At 39.3% G+C, this 26,210-nt stretch overlaps 1 protein-coding gene and 1 pseudogene across 1 annotated transcript; one reads left to right on the top strand and one right to left on the bottom strand.

Moving 5' to 3' along the window:
* Positions 1-5,072: 5,072 nt before the first annotated feature.
* Positions 5,073-12,029, top strand: LOC100993163 (hexokinase-2-like). Its single transcript, XM_034950287.3, is given in 2 exon segments — positions 5,073-11,303; positions 11,305-12,029. Coding segments are annotated over 2 exon segments (2,754 nt in total). The 5' UTR covers positions 5,073-9,272; the 3' UTR covers positions 12,028-12,029.
* Positions 12,030-18,485: 6,456 nt separating this feature from the next.
* LOC100992811 (WW domain-binding protein 11-like) lies at positions 18,486-25,998 on the bottom strand (annotated as a pseudogene).
* Positions 25,999-26,210: the final 212 nt, after the last annotated feature.

Raw genomic sequence — 26,210 nt, 5'->3', positions numbered from 1 at the left:
GACCTGAAAAACCCATCAAAAAATCAATGAATCCAGGAGCTGTTTTTTCAAAAAAGATTAACAAAATAGATAGACTGCTAGCCAGACTAATAATGAAGAAAAGGGAGAAGAATCAAATAGACACAATAAAAAATGATAAAGGGGATATCACCACTGATCACACAGAAAGACAAACTACCATCGGAGAGTACTGTTGACACCTCTATGCAAATAAACTAGAAAATCAAAAAGAAATGGATAAATTCCTGGACACACACACACCCTCCCAAGACTAAACCAGGAGGAAGTCAAATCCCTGAATAGATCAATAACAAGTTCTGTAATTTAGGCAGTAATTAATAGGCTACCAACCAAAAAAAAAAAAAAAAAAAAGCCCAGGACCAGACGGATTCACAGCTGAATTCCACCAGTGGTACAAAGAGGAGCTGGCACCATTCCTTCTGAAACTATTCCAAACAAAAAAGTGGGACTCCTCTGCAGCTCATTTTATGAGGCCAGCATCATCCAGATACCAAAATTTGGCAGAGAAAGAACAAAAAAAGAAAATTTCAAGGCAATATCCCTGATGAACATCAGTTCAACAATTCTCAATAAAATACTGGCAAACTGAATCCAGCAGCACATCAAAAAGCTTATCCACCACAATCAAGTTGGCTTCATTCCTTGGATGCAAGGCTGGTTCAACATACACAAATCAATAAATGTAATCCATCACATGAACAGAACCAATGACAAAAAACACATGATTATCTTAATAGATGCCGAAAAGGCCTTCAATAAAATTCAATACCCCTTCATGCTAAAAACTCTCAATAAACTAGGTATTGATGGAGCGGATTTCAAAATAATAAGAGTTATTTATGACAAACCCATAGCCAAAATCATACTGAATGGGCAAAAGCTAGAAACATTCCCTTTGAAAACTGGCACAAGACAAGGATGCTCTCTCTCTCCACTCCTATTCGACGTAGCATTGGAAGTTCTGGCTAGAGCAATCAAGCAAGAGCAAGAAATAAAGGGTATTCAAATAGAAAGAGAGAAAGTCAAATTGTCTCTGTTTTCAGATGACACGATTGTATATTTAGAAAACCCCATCATGTCAGCCCAAAAACTCCTTAAGCTGATAAGCAACTTCAGCATAGTCTCAGGATACAAAATCAATGTGCAAAAATCACAAGCATTCCTATACACCAATAATAGACAGACAGAGAGCCAAATCATGAGTCAGCTCCCATTCACAATTGCTACAAAGAAAATAAAATACCCAGGAATACAACTTAGAAGAGACTTGAAGGATCTCTTCAAGAAGAACTACAAACCACTGCTCAAGGAAATCAGAGAGGACACAAACAAATAGAAAAACATTCCATGCTCATGGATAGGAAGAATCAATATCGTGAAAATGGCCATACTGATGAAAGCAATGTATAGATTCAATGCTATTCCCATAAAGCTACCATTGACTTTCTTCACAAAACTAGAAAACACTACTTTAAGTTTCATATGGAACCAAAAAATAGCCCGTGTAGCCAAGACAATCCTAAGCAAAAAGGAAAAAGCTGGAGGCATCACACTACCCAACTTCAAGGTATACTACATGGCTACAGTAATCAAAACAGCATGGTACTGGTACCAAAACGGGTATATAGAACAGTGGAACAGAACAGAGGCCTCAGAAATAACACCTCACATCTACAACAATCTGATCTTCAAAAAACATGACAAAAACAAGCAATGAGAAAAGGATTCCCTATTTAATAAACGGTGCTGGGAAAACTGGCTAGCCATATGTAGAAAACAGAAACTGGACCCCTTCCTTATCTTTACACCTTATACAAAAATTAACTCAAGATGGATTAAAGACATAAATGTAAAACCTAAAACCATAAAAACCCTAGAAGAAAACCTAGGCAATACCATTCAGGACATACGTATGGGCAGAAACTTCATGACTAAGACACCAAAAAGCAACTGCAACAAAGGCCTAAACTGACAAATGGGATCTAATTAAACTAAAGAGCTTCTGCTCAGCAAAAGAAATTATCATCAGAGTGAATAGGTAACCTAGAGAATGGGAGAAAATTTTTGCAATCTATCCATCTGACAAAATTCTAACATCTAGAATCTACAAGGAACTTTAACAAATGTACAAGAAAAAACAAACAACCCCATCAAAAAGTGGGTGAAGGATATGAACAGACACTTCTCAAAAGAATACATATATGCAGCCAACAAACATGAAAAAAAGCTCATCATCACTGGTCATTAGACAAATGCAAATCAAAACCACAATGAGATGCCATCTCATGCCAGTTAGAGTGGCAATCATTAAAAAGTCAGGAAACAACAGAGGCTGGAGAGGATATGGAGAAATAGGAATGCTTTTCACTGTTGGTGGAGTGTAAATTAGTTCAAGCATTGTAGAAGACAGTGTGGTGATTCCTCAAGGATCTAGAACCAAAAATATCATTTGACCCAGCAATCCCATTACTGGGCATATATCGAAAGTATTATATAGTAGGGGATACAATCATATCCCCTACTATAAAGACACATGCATGTGTATGTTTATTGCAGTGATATTTACAACAGCAAAGACTTGGAACCAACCCAAATGCCCACCAATGATAGACTGGATGAAGAAAATGTGGCACATATACACCATGTAATACTATGAAGCCATAAAAAAGAATTTCATGTCCTTTGCAGGAACATGTATGAACCTGGAAACCATCATCCTCAGCAAGTTAACACAGGAACAGAAAATCAAACATCGCATGTTCTCACTCGTAAGTGGGAGTTGAACAATGAGAACACATGGACACAGGGAGGGAAACATCAGACACTGGGGCCTGTCAGCATGTGGAAGGAAAGGGGAGGGAGAGCATTAGGACAGATGCCTAATGCATGTGGGGCTTGAAACCTAGATGATGCGTTAATAGGTGTAGCAAAGCACCATGGCATTAGAAAACAAATAACAAAATGTTGTGAAAAAGTCATTACTTAAAAGTAATCTTGAATGTAAATAGACAAAACTTTCCAATCATAAGACTTAGCATGGATGAATGGATAAAAAACAAGTCCAAATTGTCTGTTTTCTACCAGAAACACATACCTATAAAGACACACATATGCTGAAAACAAGAGATGGAAAAGTGTATGCCATGCAAATGGAAATAAAAAAACAGCAGGTGTAGCTATGCTTATATCAGACAAAATAGACTTCAAGACTAAATCTCTAAAAAGAGACAAAGAAAGTCATTTTGTAATGATAAATGGGTCAATTCAGCAAGAGGATATAACAATTGTAAATATATATGCACCCAACACTGGAACATCCAGACATATAAAGCAAGTGTTATTAGAGCTACAGAAAGGGATAGACTGCAATACAATAATAACTGGAGACATCAACACTGACATTAAGCACTGGACAGAATACCCAGGAAGAAAATCAACGAAGAAATATTGGAGCTAATCAGCACTACACACCAACTGGGCCTAATAGACGTTTACAGAACATTTCATGTAATGGCAGGAGAATACACATTCTTCTCCCTAGCACATGGATCATCCTCAAGGGTAGACTATACATTAGGCCACAAAACATTTATAAAAACATTCAAAAAATTGAAATAATATCAAGTATCTTCTCTGACCAAAATAGAATTAAGCTAGAAATCAATAACAAGATTAATTTTGAAATCTATATGAACATATGAAAATTAAACAATATGGTCCTGAATGACCAGTGGTTCAATGAAGAGATTGAGAAGGAAATTGAAAAATTTCTTGAAACAAATGATAATGGAACACAGCATACCAGAACCTATGGGATACAGCAAAAGCAATACTTAGAGGGAATTTTATAGCTATAAGTGCCTACATTAAAAAAGAATAAAAACTTCAAATAAACAAACTAATGATGCATCTTAAAGAACTAGAAAAGCAAGAGCAAACCAAACGCAAAATTAGTAGAAGAAAAAAATTATAAATAATAAAGAAATAAATAAGAGCAGAAATAAATAAAATTGAAACAGAGAAAACAATACAAAAATCAATGAAACAAAAAGTTTTTAGAAAAGATAAAACCGACAATCCTTTAGTATGGCTAAATAAAAAAAAGATAATATTCAGGTAAATAATATCAGAGAAGAAAAAGGAGACATTTCAACCAATACCACAGAAATTAATAAACTCATTCGAGACTACTATGAGCAACTATATGCCATTAAATTGGAAAACCAAGAAGAATGGATAAGGTAGGCATGGTTAATGGGTACATAGATACAGTTTAAAAGAATGAATAAAATCCAGTATTTTATAGCACAACAGAGTGACCATAGTCAATAATCATTTAATTGTGCATTTAAAAATAACTAAAAGAGTATAATTGGATTATTTGTGACAAAAAGAATAAATGCTTGAGGTGATGGATACCTCATTTACCCTAACGTAATTGTTACACATTGTGTGTCTGTATCAAAATATTCCATATACTTCATAAATATATATATGTGTACCTAATATGTTCCCATAAAAATTAAAAAATGAAAAATAAGTTGTGCTTTATTTAATGATAGCAAGGATTTGCTCCAAAGGGAATCATTTTTATGTTTCTAGAGCCAAATATTTTCTATGACATGCATGCACATAATGTACAACTCAGGGCAGTTACTCAAAGCCAAGTCTCTGACATTCAGCATTATTCCTCATCCTATCACACTACATCTTTCCTTGATCATACTACATGTAGTTGCTCATATAAATACCATAATTGAAAAACAGAAGAAAGAAATCTGACATAAAATTTTTTTGCCATATGATGAAAATTGATACCTTGTTTCTCTGCCAACAGAGATCCATTTTGACAAGCTTTACAGGCTATTTAAAAATGAGTATGTATTTCTCACACATTGTTTCATCAGCTAGGGCTACAAAAGGAGGTCACATTCGTTTAATATTTGAAATAATAAAATACCCTGAGCCCTCATCATGACTATAGAAAAATGTTTTATTCCCTTCTATGAGAGCAATGAGATCACCAGAAAGGCTTAATTAGTAAAAGCTAAGAGGTTAGTCCTGATTATTATTGCCTCATAAAGAGAAAATTAGAAAGCCTGTTGTCCTGTTTGTTTTCACTGTTATTATGATTTTTACCACAAGGTGTCAGTACAGGAACCAGGCAGGTCGATTGCTCCAGTACTGTCTTCATGAATTCTCTGCTTCACATCAGGACATATGATATCCTGAGCACACTATGTCACAAAAATTTAGGAAGTCGGAAGTTTTGTGATGTGAAGAAAAACATTAAGGCCTACATCATCATGTCAGTCATTTGTCAGTAGCTTCTCTAGTTGCAGAGACGGAAGGGGAAGATTTTTTCCTTCCTTGTTACATTAAACTTGGCCCTCCTACATCTCATTAATTCTCTAACATGTATTTGTGAATAGGACTCTGATTTCTTTACTAGAGGTATAATGGGCAGACGAATACTGACCCTCCTTCCCTGCCCCTTGCTTAAGCCAGATAACTTGGAATTCATTTCTGAGGGTAGACCTGTTTAAAAAAAAAAGAAAGAAAGAAAGAAAAAAGAATACATCCACAGAGTTGTGTAAACATTACCACAATTTAATATTATAACTACTTTATCACCTAAAAAGAAACTTTGTACCCATTAGACTTTAGTCTCTATTTCCCCTCAAACTCTCTACCCCTAGGCAATGACCAGTTTACTTTCTATATCTAGATATATCTCTTTGAAATTTCACATAAGTGAAATTATACAATATGTAGTGTTTTGTAATTTGTTTCTTTCATTTTGCATGTTTCTAAGGTTCATATGTGTTGTAGCATGTATTAATACTTTACTCCTTTGCATTAATGGATAATACTGCCTTATATGTCTGCAGTTCATTTGTTTATCCATTTGCCAATTGATGGGCATTTGGGTTATTTCTATTTTTTGGCTATTATGAATGACTCTGTTATAAACATTTGTGTACAAGGTTTTATGTGGACATATGTCTTCATTCCTTCTAGAAGTGGAATACCCTGGACATATGGTAGCTCTAAGTTTAACCTTTTGAAGAACTGCCAGACTGTATTCCAATGTGGATGCATCATTATACACTCTCAACAGCAGAATATGAAGGTTCTATTTTTTTCCACATTTTTATCAACCCATTTTATCATCTTTCTTTTGGATTATAAATATCTTAGTGGGTGTAAAGTGCTATTTTATTGTGGTTATAATTTGTATTTACATAATGACTAATGATGTTGACTAGGAACTGTTGTGAATCCACAGCACAACACAGCTGCTCCATGGAAAAAGTGACCAGGCTGTTTTCCAGGGTCCCTGATTTCACTTCTCTGTACTGGCATGGTTTCCTGACCTGAGACTTCAGCACAACTACCCTGCCCCCACATGAACACTGCAGTTGGAGGCAGCTCTGCATTTCTCTCAGGAGGAAATCTAAGAGACAACTCACAATCCCTCTGCCATTGCAGCTGCAGTGATACTGCCCTAACTGCCCTCAGGCAGGGAAAGGAACAAAGGGTCTGGTCACTGTGTTCACATGTCCAGCACACTGAAGTCATGATATGGAGAGGTATCCAGTCCCTTTCCCTTGTGCGCCCCCAACTTCACTTTTCACCAGGCAGGGCCCTAGCTCAGGACCTCAATTTAGCTGCCCCACCCAGAGCTGAGCACACCTACAGGTAGTGGCACTGAGTTTCCCTAGGGAAGATCTTCCAGAGGCAACCAACAGCCCCTCTGCCACTGTCACAGCAGTGGTTCTGTCCCTGCTGTCCTCAGTGTAAGGAAAGAAACAAAGAGCCTAAGGACTTCACACATGCTCCCAGCATGCCACAATCACATAGAGGGAGGAGCTCAGTCTCTTCTGCCTGTGAGTTATTGACTCTGCTCCTGAAAAAGCAGAGCTCCAAGCTCAGCACAGCAGTGCAGTCACCCTGTCCCCTGGATGAACATACCCAGTAACAGCATCTCCACATTTCTCTTAGGTGAAACTCCCAGAGCCATCTGAAAGCTCCTCTCCCACTGCCATTGCAATGATACTGCCCTTGCTCCCCTTGGATTGGGAAAGGAGAAAATACTCTGAGGGCTTTAACCACACCTCCAGAAAGCTGCAGAGGGAGAAGAAGCCAATCTGCTTCCCTTGTGATCCACTCACCCCCAGTTGTTACCAAGCAGCACCCCCTCCCCCTGGCTTGAGCCCACAGTGCAGCCACTCCAATCACATTAATTGATAGCAGCTCCGCATCTCTGCGGGGTAAAGCTCCATGAGACAAGTGAACCTCTGTAACACCCACTGCTATGGTCCCTTCCCTTGCTGCCTCCAAGGTGGGGAGGGAACATAAAGCCTGAGCTCACCCCAGAGCTGCAGTGTGCGGCCTGGGAGTGCCAAGCCAAGATCTGCAGCCAGTACTCAAGAGGGAAAGGAATAAAACTTTCAGAGCACTAAGAAGGACCATGATTGCAATTGTGAAAAAACACAGATAAGCCATGTGATTGAGCAAGAGGCTGCATACTGGCCATTTTACTTAAGCACAGTCTACTAGATTGAAGACCAAAACTTCTACACTAAAATACTTTGCTAATATACTCGATGAAACCAAGGACAAGAATTCACCTACAAATAACCACCCTGCACAAAGCTTCAGCTCTCTGAATACATCCTAAAAAGAAGTCTACTGCCTGTACTCAAATTACACCACAGTTAAAAGAACAACAGCCCACACAGATGAGAAAGAACCAGCACAATAACTCTGACAATTAAAAAAGTCAGAGTGACTTCTTTCCTCCAAATGACTGCACCATTTCCCAAGAAAGACTTCTTACCTGGCTGAAATGGCTAAAATGACAGAACTAGAATTCAGAATATAGATAGTAAATGAAGATCATCAAAACTCAGGAGTGAACACCCAATCCAAGGAATCTAAGAATTACAATAAAATAAAACATAAGCTGGTAGACAAAGAGACCATTATAAAAAAGAACTAAATAAATCTGATAGAATTGAAAAACACACTATAAGAATTTCATAATGTAATCACAAATATTTACAGTAGGATAGACCAAGCTAAGGAAAGAATATCAGGGCTCAAAACTAGCTATCTAAAATAATTCAGTAAGACTAAAAACAAAAGAATAAAAAATATGAACAAAACCTCTGAGAAATATGAGATTATGTAAAGAAATCAAATCTATAACCCACTTGTGTCCCTGGAAGAGATGCGGAGAAAGTAAGCATCTTGGAAAACATATCTCAGAATATTGTCCAAGAAAACTTTTCCAACCTCACTAAAGGGTTAACATTCAAATTAAGGAAAGGCAGAAAACCCTTGCAAGATACTACATAAGAAGACCATCTCAAAGACACAAAATTATTAGATTCTCAAGGGTCAAAATGAAAGAAAAAAATGTTAAAGGCAGACAGAGAAAAGGGGCAGGTCACCTACAAAGGGAACCCCATCAGGCTAACAGCAGAACTTTCAGCAGAAACTCTATAAGCCAGAAGAAATTGAGGGCCAATAATCAGCATTCTTAAGGAAAAGAATTTCCAATCAAGAATTTCATATCCGGCCAAACTAACCTTCATATGTAAAGAACAAATAAGATCTTTTTCAGATAAACAAGTGCTGAGGGAATAAGTTAACACCAGACCTGCCTTACAAGAGGTCCTGAAGGCAGTGCTAAATATGGAAAGAAAAGAATGTTACCAGGACCACAAAAACACACAAGTATACAGGCCAGTGACAGTATAAAGCAACCACACAAACAAGTTTGCATAATAACCAGCTAAAGATATGATATCGGCAGGAGTCCCGGGCTGCCGCTGGCAACATCGTGTCACCCAGCTAAGAAAATCCGCGGGCCGGAGCCACGCTCCTGTGAACCGGAGAGGTCCCACTGCCCGAGTGGAGCCGGGCTGAGATTCTTCTCAAGTTGAGCCTCAGTGATCCTGTGGCCGAAGTTAGCGCCTTGACGTGGGACAATCGGACACGTCGCCGGGAGAGAACTGAGGCGCCTTCTGGCAGTTGTGACGCCAAAATCACGTCTCTGGAGACCCGCGCCCTCTGCCAGCCGGGCGCACCCTCGCCGTTAGCCTTCTTTGTGCGCCGTCCGGACTCCCAGCTCCCGGCCAGGCAGCCGAGCCCCAGCACAAAGCAGTCGGACCGCGCTGCCCGCCTCCCGGCTCGTGCCCCCGCCTCGGTTTTCCAACTCTGCGCCGTCGGGTCGCGGCAGGATGGTTGCCTCGCATTTGCTTGCCTACTTCTTCAAGGAGCTCAACCATGACCAAGTGCAGAAGGTTGACCAGTATCTCTACCACATGCACCTCTCTGATGAGGCCCTCTTGGAGATCTCTAAGCGGTTCCGCAAGGAGATAGAGAAAGGGCTTGGATCCACCACTCACCCCACTGCAGCAGTGAAGATGCTGCCCACCTTTGTGAGGTCCACTTCAGATGGGACAGAACACGGAGAGTTCCTGGCTCTGGACCTTGGAGGGACCAACTTCCGTATGCTTTAGGTGAAAGTAACGGACAATGGGCTCCGGAAGGTGGAGATGGAGAACCAGATCTATGCCATCCCCGAGGACATCATGCGAGGCAGTGACACCGAGCTGTTTGACCACATTGCCGAATGGCTGGCTAACTTCATGGATAAGCTACAAATCAAAGACAAGAAGCTCCCATTGGGTTTTACCTTCTCGTTCCCCTGCCGCCAGACTAAACTAGACGAGAGTTTCCTGGTCTCATGGACCAAGGGATTCAAGTCCAGTGGAGTGGAAGGCAGAGACGTTGTGGCTCTGATCCGGAAGGCCATCCAGAGGAGAGGGGACTTTGATATCGACATTGTGGCTGTGGTGAATGACACAGTTGGGACCATGATGACCTGTGGTCATGACGACCACAACTGTGAGATTGGTCTCATTGTGGGCACTGGCAGCAACGCCTGCCACATGGAAGAGATGCGCCACATCGAGATGGTAGAAGGCGACGAGGGGCAGATGTGTATCAATATCGAGTGGGGGGCCTTCGGGGACGATGGCTTGCTCAATGACATTCGCACTGAGTTTGACCAGGAGATTGACATGGGCTCACTGAACCTGGGGAAGCAACTGTTTGAGAAGGTGATCAGTGCGATGTACATGGGGGAGCTGATGAGGTTTATCCTGGTGAAGATGGCCAAGGAGGAGCTGCTCTTTAGGGGGAAGCTCAGCCCAGAGCTTCTCAATACCGGTCACTTTGAGACCAAAGACATCTCAGACACTGAAGGGGAGAAGGATGGCATCCGGAAGGCCCGTGAGGTCCTGATGCGGTTGGGCATGGACCCGACTCAGGAGGACTGCGTGGCCACTCACCGGATCTGTCAGATCGTGTCCACACACTCCGCCAGCCTGTGCACAGCCACCCTGGCCCCCGTGCTGCAGCGCATCAAGGAGAACAAAGGCGAGGAGCAGCTTCGCTCTACTATTGGGGTCGACGGTTCCGTCTACAAGAAACACCCCCATTTTGCCAAGCGTCTACATAAGACCGTGTGGCGGCTGTTGCCTGACTGCTATGTCTGCTTCCTCCGCTCCGAGGATGGCAGTGGCAAAGGTGCAGCCATGGTGACAGCAGTGGCTTACCGGCTGGCCGATCAACACCGTGCCCGCCAGAAGACACTAGAGCCTCTGCAGCTGAGCCATGACCAGCTGTTGGAGGTCAAGAGGAGGATGAAGGTAGAAATGGAGCGAGGTCTGAGCAAGGAGACTCACGCCAGTGCCCCCGTCAAGATGCTTCCCACCTACGTGTGTGCCACCCCTGACGGCACAGAGAAAGGGGACTTCTTGGCCTTGGACCTTGGAGGAACAAATTTCTGGGTCCTGCTGGTCTGTGTTCGGAATGGGAAGTGGAGTGGAGTGGAGATGCACAACAAGATCTATGCCATCCCGCAGGAGGTCATGCATGGCACCGGGGACGAGCTCTTTGACCACATTGTCCAGTGCATCGCGGACTTCCTGGAGTACATGGGCATGAAGGGCGTGTGCCTGCCTCTGGGTTTTACCTTCTCCTTCCCCTGCCAGCAGAACAGCCTGGACGAGAGCATCCTCCTCTAGTGGACAAAAGGCTTCAAGGAATCTGGCTGCGAGGGCGAGGACGTGGTGACCCTGCTGAAGGAAGCGATCCACCGGCGAGAGGAGTTTGACCTGGATGTGATTGCTGTGGTGAACGACACAGTCAGAACTATGATGACCTGTGGCTTTGAAGACCCTCACTGTGAAGTTGGCCTCATCGGTTGGCACGGGCAGCAATGTCTGCTACATGGAAGAGATGAGCAATGTGGAACTGGTGGAAGGAGAAGAGGGGCGGATGTGTGTGAACATGGAATGGGGGGCCTTTGGGGACAATGGATGCCTAGATGACTTCCACACAGAATTTGATGTGGCTGTGGATGAGCTTTCACTCAACCCCGGCAAGCAGAGGTTCGAGAAAATGATCAATGGAATGTACCTGGGTGAGATTGTCGGTAACATTCTCATCGATTTCACCAAGCGTGGGCTGCTCTTCTGAGGCCACATCTCAGAGCTACTCAAGAAAAGGGGCATCTTTGAAACCAAGTTCTTGTCTCAGATTGAGAGTGACTGCCTGGCCCTGCTGCAAGTCCGAGCCATTCTGCAACACTTAGGGCTTGAGAGCACCTGTGACGACAGCATCATTGTTAAGGAGGTGTGCACCGTGGTGGCCCGGCGGGCAGCCCAGCTCTGTGGTGCAGGCATGGCTGCTGTGGTGGACAAGATACGAGAAAACCGTGGGCTGGACACTGTCAAAGTGACAGTGGGTGTGGATGGGACCCTCTGCAAGCTACATCCTCACTTTGCCAAAGTCATGCATGAGACAGTGAAGGACCTGGCTCCGAAATGTGATGTGTCTTTCCTGCAGTCAGAGGATGGCAGCGGGAAGGGGGCGGCGCTCATTACTGCTGCGTTCTGCCGCATCCGTGAGGCTGGACAGCGATAGAACCCCTGAAATTGGAAGAGACTTCCTCTTTCTCTCCCTCTTCCCTGTTTTAAATTACAAGGTGTCATCCCTTTGTGTCAGAGACAGACCCCTTGGCTTTTCCTTGGCAGAGAGGACCCCACTGGACTGGGTTTTGTCTCTGCATCTCATCGTAGAGCTTGGTGGCCGAGCTTGGCCCTATTAAGATAAATACAGTTCCAAATAAGGATTTGTTCACATGCATCACAACCATTCCCATTGGTTCTCTTAAAACATGGAAATTGTCACCCTTAGTAATCCCCCTTGCCAAATTCCACGTCCCTGTATAATTCTACAGGATGGGGACACTAATGAAGATGTGGTTGCTTCACCTTGGAGCCTGAATATGACATTTCTAGGTGGGGTGCATCCCCCAGCACTGACGTTGTTACTGATTCTCCTGTCAGAGATATGCGAGGTCTCCACTGAGGACGTGAGCCTGATTGTCCTACAGGCAGACGTGGGGAAGGTGGAGGGGCGACAATGGAGGGAAATCCATGGATATCCACGCAGCAGCCCCTCTTTAACCTCATCTACAAGCATTTGCCCTGTGGATTCCAGCATTTGCTATTCCTGGAATCAAGGAATCCCAAGTCTGGGCAATGAAACCAAAGCCAGGAGTTGATGCATTCTGCAGTCAGGCCAGCTGTCGCACCTCAGCGGGGTGCACACGTTATGCACGAGCAATGGACCTTTGGGGAAGGGGGAGTTTTTAGTTTGTTTTACAAATTTTTCCTGCAAAAGTGGAAACACTGTATTTTCATTTTAATTTATATTTGAAATTTTATTTAGTTCTTGAAGTAGATCTGCTTCTTCATCTTGACATGTAATGGTCAGTTGTACGTAATGTATTTATATGTTAATTTGTTATGTATACAGATATGCAAGTCTTGTCAGAATTGGCCTCAGTGTAGTTAAAGGGCGGAAGAGGAAGATACTGACTAGTCATAGAAATACCTCATTCGCCTGTGGGAAGAGAAGAGAAGCCTCTTCAGGGTGAGTGAATGGCAAAGTGGTTGCTTCTGGCTCCTCCTTCCCCTGTGGTCTTGGAAGTGTGTGGAAGGCAGGGACAGAGATGGAGGCCGAGCCAATAGACTGAAGAGACCACAGCAATTGGCTCCTCCATCTAGAGATTTTCTTGGGGCAACATTCCATGGGATGTTAAGCAAAGGAAACCAAAGGAATCGTTTCAAATGGACTCATGGCTTAGAAATCTTTATTCTTAGGGCAGTCAGTAGTATTTTAAAGCTTTCTGACAAGATAAAGGAAGTCGCCAAAATTTCTTTTTTTAAGTTGTATCTAATCCTCAACAACAAACCAAAACAGAAAAATTAAACAACCAAATAAAACCTCAGGGACAACATTTTTGGTGTATTTGTGCCCTCCCAGCAAGTTTCACCTTGGGTTTGTATTTTAAATGTTTTACAAGAATGGTTGTCCATGTGCTTCCCTAGGCTGAGCTGGCATTGGTCTGCTAACCTGTTTTTGTGTTTTTTTTTATACACAATATTTATTTCAAACTATTGGGAAAAAATTAATTTATTTCAATTTATTGGGAGGGATGAGAGTGGCTTAAAAACTTCCATCCCTACTTTTCAAGAGTGCAGTTGATTCCGAATCTGAAAGCCTGCCTCTGCCCTAAAATACACACAAGCACAGACATTAAACCTGGATACTATATAATAGAGGGATGTAACTATTGAATTGGATACAAGGATCAGAATGGAAAGAAACTCACGATGAAATTGCACCCAGTTTTTGTATATTTATCAAACTTGTGCTGGGAATAGTGTCTGATTATACAACTTTTAAGCAAAGTTGTGTGTAATTAGGTGACAACGGCCCAGCTCCTTCTGGGAGCACAGAGGGGAGAGGGGCTGGTCCTTCTCGTTTATTCTAGTCTTGCTTTGCTGTCTGGTGTAGCTCTTCTGCTGCTCCCATCTGCACTAATTGACCCATAATGTGGGTGTCTCCTGCTACACAAAAGCCAAAAGCTTTCACATAGATTTTAGTTCACTAAAGGGTGTCCACAAAATAGAGATTAATTTTAACTTAAATTTTAAGCTTGAAGATTAGGTGCTATCTATGAAGTTACACTTTTTTTTTTAAAGGTAGAGATGTGTGTGTGTGTTTGTGTAGGTATTAAAGATGTGTTGTTGGTTTCCAAAAAGGAACACTGGAAATAAATTTTGAATGTTTGTGTTCTCAGAATCAGGTTGACAGTCCCTTGCTGACATGGCTTTGCTTGTGTAAATACAGTGGATCTCAATCTTCGGGGTGTGATGAATAGCAAATCATCTCAAATCCTTGAGCACTCAGTCTAGTGAAGATGTTGTCATTATGTACAATACATAACTAGTTTAATTAACTATGCGATGTTAACTATTATTAATAAATTTTAACATTTTCCAAAATAAATAAAAAAAACATGATGTCATGATAAAATCCACACATGTCAATACTAACCTTGAATGTAAACAGATTAAGTACCCCAGTTAAAAGGCACATAACGTCAAGCTAAAGAAGTTAGACCCAAATGTATTCTGTCTTAAAGAGAACCATCTCACATGCAATGACACACATAGGCTCAAATTTAAAAAAGGAGAATAATCTACCATGCAAATGGAAAACAGAAGGAAGCAGACGTTGCTTTCTTAATTTCAGACAAAACAGACTTTAAACCAACAAAGACCAAACAAGACAAAGAAGAGCATTACATAATGGTAAAGGGTTCAATTCACCAAGAAGACCTAACTGTTCTAAATATGTAAGCACCCAACACAGGAGCAACGAGCTTCATAAGGCAAGTTCTTGGAGACCTGTAAAGAGACTTAGATTCCCACACAATAATAGTGAGAGACCTCAACACCCCCACTGACAGTATGAGAAAGATCATGGAGGCAAAAAATTAACAAAAATATTCAGGGCCTATACTCAACACTTGACCAAATGAAATTAATAGACATTTACAGAACACTCCACCCCCAAACAACAGAAAATACATTTTTTGTCATCACCACATGGTACATACTCTAAAATCAACCACTCAATGTGATCTCAAACAACACTCAGAAAATTAAGAAAAAAAAGCTTACATCATAATAACCACACTCTCAGTCCATAGTGCAACAAAAATAGAAATCAACAGTAAGAAAATTGCTGAAAACCATGTATTTACATGGAAATTAAACAACCTGCTCCTGAAGGACTTTTGGGTAAGTAATGAAATTAAGGCAGAAATCAAGAAGTTCTTTGAAACTAGTGAGATCAAATATACAACATATCAGAATCTCTGGGACATAGCAAAGGCCACATAAAGAGGGAAGTTTATAGCACCAAATTCCCACACCAGAAAGTTAGAAACATTTCAAATTATCAACATAACATCACAACTACAGGAACTAGAGAAGCAAGAGCAAACCAACTTCAAAGCAAGAAGAAATAAAGAAATAACCAAAATCAGACCTGAGCTGAAGGAAATTGAGACATGAAAAGCCACTCATAAAATCAACAAATCCAGGAGATGGTCTTTTAAAAAATTAATAAGATACATAGATCACTAGCTAGACTAATAAAGAAAAAAAGAGAGAAAATCCAAATAAACCCAATTAGAAATGACAAAGGGGACATTACCACCTACCCCACATAAAAAAAAAAAAAACTACTCAGAGACTACTAGAAACACCTTTATGCACAAAAGCTGGAAAATCTAGAAGAAATGTATAAATTCCTGGACACATACATCCTCCTAAGACTGAGCAAGAAAGAAATTGAATCACTGAACAGATCAATCATGAATTCCAAAATTAAATCAGTAATGAAATATCCACCAATCAAAAAAAAAAAAGCCCAGGACCAGATGAATTCACAGCCTAATTTTACCAGATATATAAAAAAGAGTTGATACCACTCCCATTGAAACTATTCCAAAAAATTGAGGAGGAGGATCTCCTACCCAAAACACTCTATGAGACCAGCATCATCCTGATACCAGAACCTGGCAGAGACACAACAACAACAAAACTCAGGCCAATATCCTTAAAGTACGTAGATGCAAAAATCCTCAACAAAATACTAACAAACTGTACACATCAGCACATCGAAAAGGAAACTCACCATGATCAAGTAGGTTTTATCCTTGGGCTGCAAGTTTGGTTGAACATATGCAAGTTTGGTTCAACATATGCAAATCAAGAAATGTGATTTATCACATAAACAGACTTAAAAATGAAAATTATATTATTATCTCAATAGATTCAGATAAGTCTTTTGACAAAATTCAACATCGCTTTATGTTATAAACTCTCAACAAACTAGGCATTGAAGGCACATTCCTTAAAATAATAAGAGCCATCTATGACAAACCCACAGCCAATATCATACTGAATGGGCAAAACCTGGAATCATTCCTTTTGAATGCTGGATCATTATAAAGATGCCCTCTATAACGATTCCTAATTAATATAGTACTGAAATTCCTGACCAAGAAAATCAGGTATGACAAAGAAATAAAAGGCATCCCAATATGAAAAGAGGAAGTCAAACTACCCTGTTTGTAGAAGTCGTGATTCTATATCTAGAAAACCTTGAAGTCTCAGCCCTCAAGCTCCCCGATATAGTAACCAATGTCAGCAAAGTTTCAGAATATAGAAATCAATGTACAAAAATTAGTAGCATTCCAGTACAAAAACAACAGTCAAGCCAAGAGCCAACTCAGAAACAAACTCCCATTTACAATTGCCACAAAAGGAGTAAAATACCTACAAATACAGCTAACCAGGGAGGTGAAAGATCTGTACAACGAGAATTGCAAAACACTGCTCATGGAAACCAGAGATGAAACAAACAAAAAGAAAAACATTCCATGCTCATTGATAGGAAGAATCAATGTCATTAAAATGGCCATAGTGCCCAAAGCAATTTACAGATTCAGTGCTATTCCTATCAAACTACGAATGACACAGAATTAAAAAAAAACTGTTTTAAAATTCATACGAAACAAGCAAAAAAAGATCTTGAATAGCCAAGGCAATTCTAAGCAAAAAGAACAAAGCCGAACGCCTCACGTTACCTGAATTTTAATCATATTACAAGGCTATAGTAAAAACAAACAAAGAAAAAAAAACAACCAAACCGACAACAATAACAAAAAAATCCTCCAGAATGGTACTGGTACAAAAACAGACACACAGAACAATGGAACAGAATAGAGATCCTGGAAACAAGGTTACATGCCTACAACTATGTGATCTTCTACAAAGCTGCCAAAAAACAAGCAATGGGTGAAAAGACTCCCTATTCAATAAATGATGCTGGGATAACTGGCTAGCCACATGCAGAAGATTGAAACTGGACCCTTTCTTACATCAAATAAAACTGTAAACTCGAAATGGATCAAATACTTAAATTTAAAACCTAAAACTATGAACAACCTAGAAGACAACTTGTGCAATACCATTCTGGACATAGGACCTGACAAAGATTTCATTACGAAGACACCAAAAGCAATTGCAAAAGAAACAAAAACTAGACAAATGGGATCTAATTAAACTAAAGAGTTTCTGCACAGCAAAAGAAAGTATTAACAGAATAAACAAACAACTGAAATGATGGGAGAAAATCTTTGCAAACTATACATCTGACGAAGGTCTAATATCTAGCATCTATAACAAACTTAAACAAATTTACAAGTAAAAAACAACCTCATTAAAAAACGGGCAAAGTACATCCACAGACACTTCTCAAAAGACATACACACAACCAAGAAGCATATGAAACAAAGCTTAACATCGCTAATCATTAGAGAAATGCAAATTAAAACTACAATGAGGTTCCAGCTCACACCAGTCAGAATGCTTATTATTAAAATGTCAAAGAATAACAGATGCTGGAGAGGTTATGGAGAAAAGGGTATGCTTATACACTGTTGGCAGGAATATAAATTAGCTCAGACATTTTTAAAAGCAGTGTGGTGCTTTCTCAAAGAATTTGAAATAGAATGACCATTCTACTCAGCAATCTAATTATTGTGTATATATCAAAATAATATAAATCATTGTATCATAAAGACACATGCATGTGTATTTTCATTGCAGCACTATTCACAATAGCAAAGACATAGAATCCACCTAAATGCCCAGCAATGGTAGACAGGATAAAGAAAATGTGGTACATATATACCTTGGAATATTACACATCCATATAAAAAACCAAAATCATGTGTGTCTGTGGTTTTTTTTTCAGTAACATAGATGATGTTGGAGGTGATTATCCTATGCAAAGTAACACAGGAACAGAAAACCAAATAATGCATGTTCTCACTTATAAGTGAATGCTAAACAATAAGAACATGTGGACACAAAGAGGGGAACAACAGACACTGGGGCCTACTTGAGGGTGAAGGTTGGGAGGAGGGAGAGGATCAACATAGTACCTGTCGTTCAGTATGCCTATTACCTGGGTGGCAACATAACCTGTACAGAAAATCACCATGACGTGCAGTTTACTTATAAAGCAAACCTGCACATGGATCTCTGATCCTAAAATAAAAGTTATAAAAGAAAAAAATCTAATTTCACTCTTCTGCATGTGGATATCCAGTTATCCCTGTACCGTTTTTTAAGGAAACCATCATTCCCCATTGTATGTTTTTGGCACTCTTGTTGCAGATCAGCTGACTGCATCTTTGGGTATATATTTCTGTGCTCTCTATCCTTTTCCACTGGTAGCTATGTTGGTCTTTATGTTAATAACATACTATTTTAATTATTATAACTTTATAATATATTTTAAAATCAGAAAGTCTGATGCTTCCATCTTTATTTTTTTTTAAATATCACTTTGTATATTCTGAATCTTCTGTGGTTTCACATGAATTTTAAGGTGTTTCTAGGATGTATAAAACTGCCACTGGAATTTTGATAGGGATAGCATTGAATCTGTACATCACTTTTGGTAGTATGTGCAGTTTAGCAATATTAATTCTTCTAATTCATTAACATTAAATGTCCTTCTATTTATTTGTGCCCCTTAATTCCTTTCATCGAAGTTCGGTAGTTTTCAGTGTATAAGTCTTTTAGCAACTTGGTTGACTTTACTCATAAGTATTATTTTTACATTTTTATACTATTGTAAATGGAATTGTTTTCTTAATTTTCTTTTAGGATGGTTCATTGTTAGTGTATATAAATGTAGCTTATTTTATATTGACTTTGTATCCTGCAATTTTATTGAATTCTTTTATTAGTTCTAATAATACTTTTGGAGTTTGTACAAATTAGGATCATGTCATCTACAAACAGACATAATTTTACTTCTTCCTTTGTTATTTGCATTTCTTTTATTTATTTTTTCTTATCTAATTACTCTGGCTAGTGCTTTCAGTGCTATGTTGGAGGGAAGTAGTGAGAGTGAGCATCCTCATTCGATTTTCAATAACAGAGGTCAAATGTGATGTGATGTTAACAGTTACCTTTTCATATACACCTTTTATTATATTGAGGTACATTCCTTGTACACCTGTTTTGTTGGGTATTTTTATTATGAAATAACATTCAACTTTGTTAAATGCTTTTTTCATATCTATTGAGGTGATCATATGATTTTTGTTCTTCATTATGTTAATGTGATATATCACATCAATTGATTTACATATGTTGAATCATCCTTGCATCTCAGGGATAAGTCCCTTTGATCATGGTGTATGATCTTTTTAATGTCCTGTAGAATTTAGTTTTCCAGTATTTTGTTGAGAATTTTTGCATCTATATTTATAAGGAATATTTTTTCTTTTTTAAAAAATTTTTTATTATACTTTAAGTTTTAGGGTACATGTGCACAACGTGCAGGTTTGTTACATATGTATACATGTGCCATGTTGGTGTGCTGCACCCATTAACTCTTCATTTAACAATAGGTATATCTCCAAATGCTATCCCTCCCCCGTTACCCCACCCCACAACAGGCCCCAGTGTGCGATGTTCCCCTTCCTGTATCCATGTGTTCTTATTGCTCAATTCCCACCTATGAGTGAGAACACGCGGTGTTTGGTTTTTTGCCCTTGCAATAGTTTGCTGAGAATGATGGTTTCCAGCTTCATCCATGTCCCTGCAAAGGACATGAACTCATCCTTTTTTATGGCTGCATAATATTCCATGGTGTATATGTGCCACATTTTCTTAACCCAGTCTATCATTGTTGGACATTTGGGTTGGTTCCCAGTCTTTGCTATTGTGAATAGTGCCGCAATAAACATACGTGTGCATGTGTCTTTAGAGCAGCATGATTTATAATCCTTTGGGTATATACCCAGTAATGGGATGGTTGGGTCAAATGGTATTTCTAGTTCTAGATCCCTGAGGAATCTCCACACTGACTTCCACAATGGTTGAACTAGTTTACAGTCCCACCAACAGTGGAAAAGTGTTCCTATTTCTCCACATCCTCTCCAGCACCTGTTGTTTCCTGACTTTTTAATGATTGCCATTCTAACTGGTCTGAGATGGTATCTCATTGTGGTTTTGATTTGCATTTATCTGATGGCCAGTGATGATGAGCATTTTTTCATGTGTTTTTTGGCTGCATAAATGTCTTCTTTTGAGAAATGCCTGTTCATATTCTTCACCCACTTGTTGATGGGGTTTTTTGTTTTTTTTTCTTGTAAATTTGTTTGCGTTCATTGTAGATTCTGGATATTAGCCCTTTGTCAGATGAGTAGGTTGCAAAAATTTTCTCCCATTCTGTAGGCTGTCTGTTCACTCTGATGGTAGTTTCTTTTGCTGTGCAGAAGCTCTTTCGTTGAATTAGATCCCATTTGCCAATTTTGGCTTTTGTTGCCATTGCTTTTGATGTTTTAGACATGAAATCCTTGCCCATGCCTATGTCCTGAATGGCATTGCCTAGGTTTTCTTCTAGGGTTTTTATGTTTTTAGGTCTAACATGTAAGTCTTTAATCCATCTTGAATTAATTTTTGTATAAGGTGTAAGGAGGGGATCCAGTTTCATCTTTCTACATATATTGATCTGTAATTTTCTTTTCTTGTAGTGTCTTTGTCTGGCTTTGATGTTAGGGTAATGTTCTCCTCCTAAAATCAGTTTTGAGATGCTTTCTCTTCTTTGAATGTTTGAAACAGTTTGAGAAGTAGTGACACAATTTCTTTCTTTTTTTTATCTTGGTGTAGAACATTTATTTATTTTTCCCATGAATCACTCAAAGTTTAGGTCAATGGGGAATAATTTTAATCAAAGAATTGTACATTTTCTTCCCACATATCCTGCGTTGTATTAGGAAATGACATTGTGATCCATTTCATTACAAGTAAAATATTACAAAATATTTATAGGAAAATTAAAATAACTCAAAAACAAAATTAAAAATAACAAAAATAATTCAAAAACAAAAGGCAAGATGAAATAAACTGGTTTTTCAGAAATCTCTACTCTAGTGTCCACAGCACACAAGAAGAGAGCCAAAACAAATAAGCAATTGAGATCCCCCTGATCACAAATTTCCAAATAATTAGAGTAGGGCAAGAAATAGGATGAGAATGGTGGTGTGAAACGGAATGGATGTTAGCAGCACTGCTTCAATAACTGATATATTCTGAATGAAATACCCTCTTTTATGTGTAGTAAATTCTGAACAAGGCTAAATTTTAGGATACTTCTTGAACTGAAATTAGAAAATACCCTGACAATGGAAGCAGCTCTCTCATCTCAGTTTAATAAGAGCCTCTTTCTTTCTCCATTGGCCACTGTTGTGAACAGAAGCCTGTTATGGCATCAAAAGCTGTCAGAGTAGCCCTTCCATCTCTTTCATGAAAACCTCATAGACATCATCCTTAGTTTGTACTGAGACAGGAACAGAAGAACCAGATTTGGGTGCTGCTTTGGCAAGAGGCACAGCAGAATCATCCTCTTTCTTTGGGGAGCAGCAGTAGCCCCTTTATTCTCCCAACGAACTCTCAGTGCAGTGGGCAGAAGTAGAGTAATCTCTGCCTTGGTGTTATTGATCTGTGACTTGGCACTGATGGTTGCTGTGGCTTTCTTCTCAATCGTGGCTGCACTCATATCATCCGCTTTGGGTTGCTGAATCAAGTTGGGTGGGGCACTTAAAAAACCCCAGGGTTCGGCTAGGAGGTGGTGGGAAAAACCCAGGGGGGCAGGTCCAAGGGGAGGCACCAAAGGTGGGCGCATCATGCCGGGACAAGGTGAGGGAATACCTGGAGGTACTCTTGGTGGGGGTCCCCAAGGAGGGGGACCAGGAGGCATACCTGCAGTTGGACCTGGGAAAGGGACAGGAGGTCAAGCCTCATGGTGGTCCTGGGGGTAAAAGTTGGGGTAAAGGCCCTTGGAGTCCTGGCATTTCAGATGGTCTCAGTAATGGAGGAGCTCCTGGAGGTGGACCAGGAGGAAGGCCCGTAGGTGGCCCAGGAGGCCATAATGGTAGAGCAGGTGGTGGTCCAAGAGGTGGTGGTCCTGGCATGGGAGGTGCTTGTATCTGAGAAGGAGGAGCAGACCGCGGGGGAGCCTGCTGCTATGAAGAAGCAGTGGATGTGCCATCAGCATGAGATTCTTCTTTATTCTGTTTTTATGATTGCTTTTCTGCTTCAGAGTCATCAGAATCATCTTCATCACCGTCCGCTGAAAATTCTTCTACTGCCCATCACTCCTCAGGGATTTCTTGACCTGCCATACGAAGCATCATAGCTTGAAGAGGAGTTAGTTCCTTCATGTTCTTCTTTTTTTCCTTGATTTTCCAGGCATATTTGCAAACTGTACACTAGGACCTGACTTCTTTTCTTCATTGTTGTCTCTCTCACCATCATCATGGTGCACAAATTCATCCTCCTCACTTTCTCCATCTGATCCGTTGGTGTCACTGTCATCAGTACTTTCATCATGCTTATCTTGATCCATGTCCTCAGGATAGCCATCATCTTCACTGGTGCTAGAAACATCATCATCATGACCTCTCTGGGCAAGTGCAGGACTATAAAATATGTCTTCATCTCGCCTACGTGGGGGAAGATCTAGGGCGAAACACACTTTACGGCCGTACATCTGCACGACTTGAGGAGGAGGTGGGCCAGAGAGAGGGCAAAGAGGTTTTCTGCCATGGGGCGAACGTGGAACACCATGTCCAAGAAGAGCCAGGATAGAAACTGCCCGAGTTGGACGTCCATAGGCTGAGGTTTTCTTAAGGATGGAGGGTGGCTGGGCACCAGGAAGTGGAATGTCTTGGATCAAAATGTTGGAAGGAATATGTGGCATATCTCACAAAGGAATACTCTCCATTTCCACATGCAGAGCATTCTTGACGGCATCAAAATATTGACTAAGTTGAGCCCTCTTCTGTTTATACTCTACTTCTAGCTTTCTCAGTTCTTTGTAAATATCTGGATTCTCTTTTTCATAGAGTCGTAGAATACCAAAGGTTTCACGCAGCTTTTTATGCTTGTCTTTTAATACTTTCTCATTTAGTTGTGGCTGTTATACTGGGTTAAACTCCATTTCATCCAATTTCTCCATGTCTCAGATAATCTGTTTGGGATCCTTCATCCTTAAAACTGGAGCTGGAACCATCATGTGCTGTTTTTTGCTCTTCTTCAATTCTCTCTTCCGGGCTTCCTTTTGGGCTTGGTCTATGGGTTTCATAAAGTTTCCACTCTTGGTGGATGATGTAGATCTCCATTTCATGGTCACAATTTGTATGTTTTACTGGTTCATTTAAAAAAATATTAAGAAAAACCCTTCTGCTGTGCTCCCAGGACTGCGAGAAGCAGGGAGGGTGGGATTTCTGGCCTCTTAACTTCTTAAGAGCCTTCAACTCGGCCTCTCGGTCAACCCCTCAGCCACCACCATCTTGAAACCTCGCGTGCCTCCTAGTGACGCTATTTCTTGAAATATTTGGTAGAATTCAACAGTGAAGACAGTGAAGACAATTCATCCTGGGCTTTCCTTTACTGTGAGGTTTTTGATTACCGTTTCAATCTGTTTACTCATTATTGGTCCATTCAGATTTTCAATATCTTCATGATCCAGTAAGTTATATGTTTCTGAAAATTTATCCATTTTTCCTAAGTTATCTAATTTGTTGATGTATAATTATTCACAGTGGTCTTTTATAATCTTTTGTATTTCTGTGATATGGGTTGTAATGTTTGCTCTTTACGATTTTATTTGGGTTTTCTCTTTTTTTCAGTGTCACTAAAGCTTTTTCTGTTTTGCTTACTTTTTTGGAAAAATAATTATTGGTTTCGTTGATTTTTTCTTTTTTTATTGTTAGGTCACCAGATTTATTATTTAACTCTGAAATACTATATTCTATACTTATTTCTATTCTCTTTTTATATTATTTCTGCTGTAATCACTATTAATTCCTTCTCACTTTGGACTTAGTTTTTTCTTCCTTTTGTTCATTGATATGTAATATCGGGTTGTTTACTTGAGATGTTTTTTCTTTTAAAATGTTGATTTTTATTGCTATAAACTTCCCTCAGTAGTGTTTTAGCTACATTTAATAACTTTTGGCATTTTGTGTTTTAATTTTTATTCCTCTCAAAATATTTAATGATTTCCATTTTTATTTCTCCTTTGACCTATGTGTTTTTTAGATGTGTGCTGCTTAATTTCTACATATTTGTACATTTTCCAATTATCCTTCTGTTATTGATTTCTGGTCTCCTTCCACTGTGTTTGGAAAGGACCTCGGTATTATTTAAATATTCTTAAATTCGCAAATACTTGTTTTGTGGCCTAAGATGTGGTCTGTCCTGGAAACATGTTCTATGTATTTGAGATCAATGTGAATTTTGTTGCCCTTGGGTGGAATTGTCTATATGTAGATACATAGGCCCATTGGATCTACAGTGCTTTTCAAGTCCACTCTTTTCTTATTGATTTTCTGTCAGGATGATTTACCCATTATTAAAAGCAGGATATTGAAGTATTTTGCTGTTATTGTACGGCTCTCTATTTTGTCCTTAATTTCTGTTATTTGCTTTATGTATTTTTGTACTTTGATATTGAGTGCCTTATATATTTATGCCTTCCTAATTCATATTTTTATCATTTTATAATGCCCTTGTTTTTTTCTTGTGACAGTTTTTTACATAAAGTCTATTTTTGTCTAATGTAAGTATAGGCACATATGCTTTCTTTTGCTTGCCATATATATGGAATGTCTTTTCTATACCTTCATTTTCAATCTATGTGTGTCCTTAAAGGTGAAGTGAGTCTCTTGTAGACAGAATATAATTAGGTTTTATTTTATTTTTCCATTTAGCTATTCTATGTATTTGGGTTAGAAAGTTTAATCCATTTATGTTTAAAGTAATTACTAATAGGAAAAACTTCCTATTTCCATTGTGTTCATTACTTTTTGCCTGTTTTATAGTTCTTTTGTTTCTTTTTTCTTTTCTTGATGTCTTTTTTGTGTCATTAATTTTTTTGTAGTGATGCTCTTTGATTATTTTCTTTTCTATTGAGTAGCTTATTTTCTTCTAATTACCATGAGAATTACTTAAAACAGCTTATAGTTATAATAGTGTATTTCAAGCTGCTAACAAATTAACTTTACTCTCCTACACAAATTTTACACTTTTACTTCTTTTCCTCCCCATACTTTATGTTATTTTTGTCACAATTTGCATCTTTTTTTTGTGAATATGTCAACAATTCTTGTAGTTATAATTATTCCTAATATTTTTGAATTTTAACTTTATACTAAACTTAAAAGTGATTTGTGCATCATCATTACAGTATTAGAATATTCTCTTATGTTTATAAATTTACCTCTACCAGGGAGATCTATACTTTTACAGGCTTTCATGTTGTTATTTAGCATTTCTTTTCTTTCAACTGAAAGACTTCCCTTTAACATTTCTTAGAAAGCAGGTCTAAGAAATGGTTATGAACTTTCTCAGGTTTTTGTTGTCTGGGAAAGTCTTTATCTTTCCTTCATTTTTAAAACACAATTTTCCCAGATATGGTATTTTTAGGTGTCAGGTTTTATCTTTCCTTCATTTTTAAAGGACAATTTTGCCAGATACAGTATTTCGAGGTGCCAAGTTTTTCTTTCAAGTTTTGGCATGTATCATCCTACTTCCTTATAGGTAGTGAGGTTTTTGCTGAGAAATCTGTTGATAGTCTTTGGGGAGGCCCTT

Source organism: Pan paniscus, chromosome X, assembly GCF_029289425.2.
Source record: "Pan paniscus chromosome X, NHGRI_mPanPan1-v2.0_pri, whole genome shotgun sequence".
NCBI lineage: Eukaryota > Metazoa > Chordata > Mammalia > Primates > Hominidae > Pan > Pan paniscus.
This window is presented reverse-complemented; position numbering and strand designations above follow the sequence as displayed.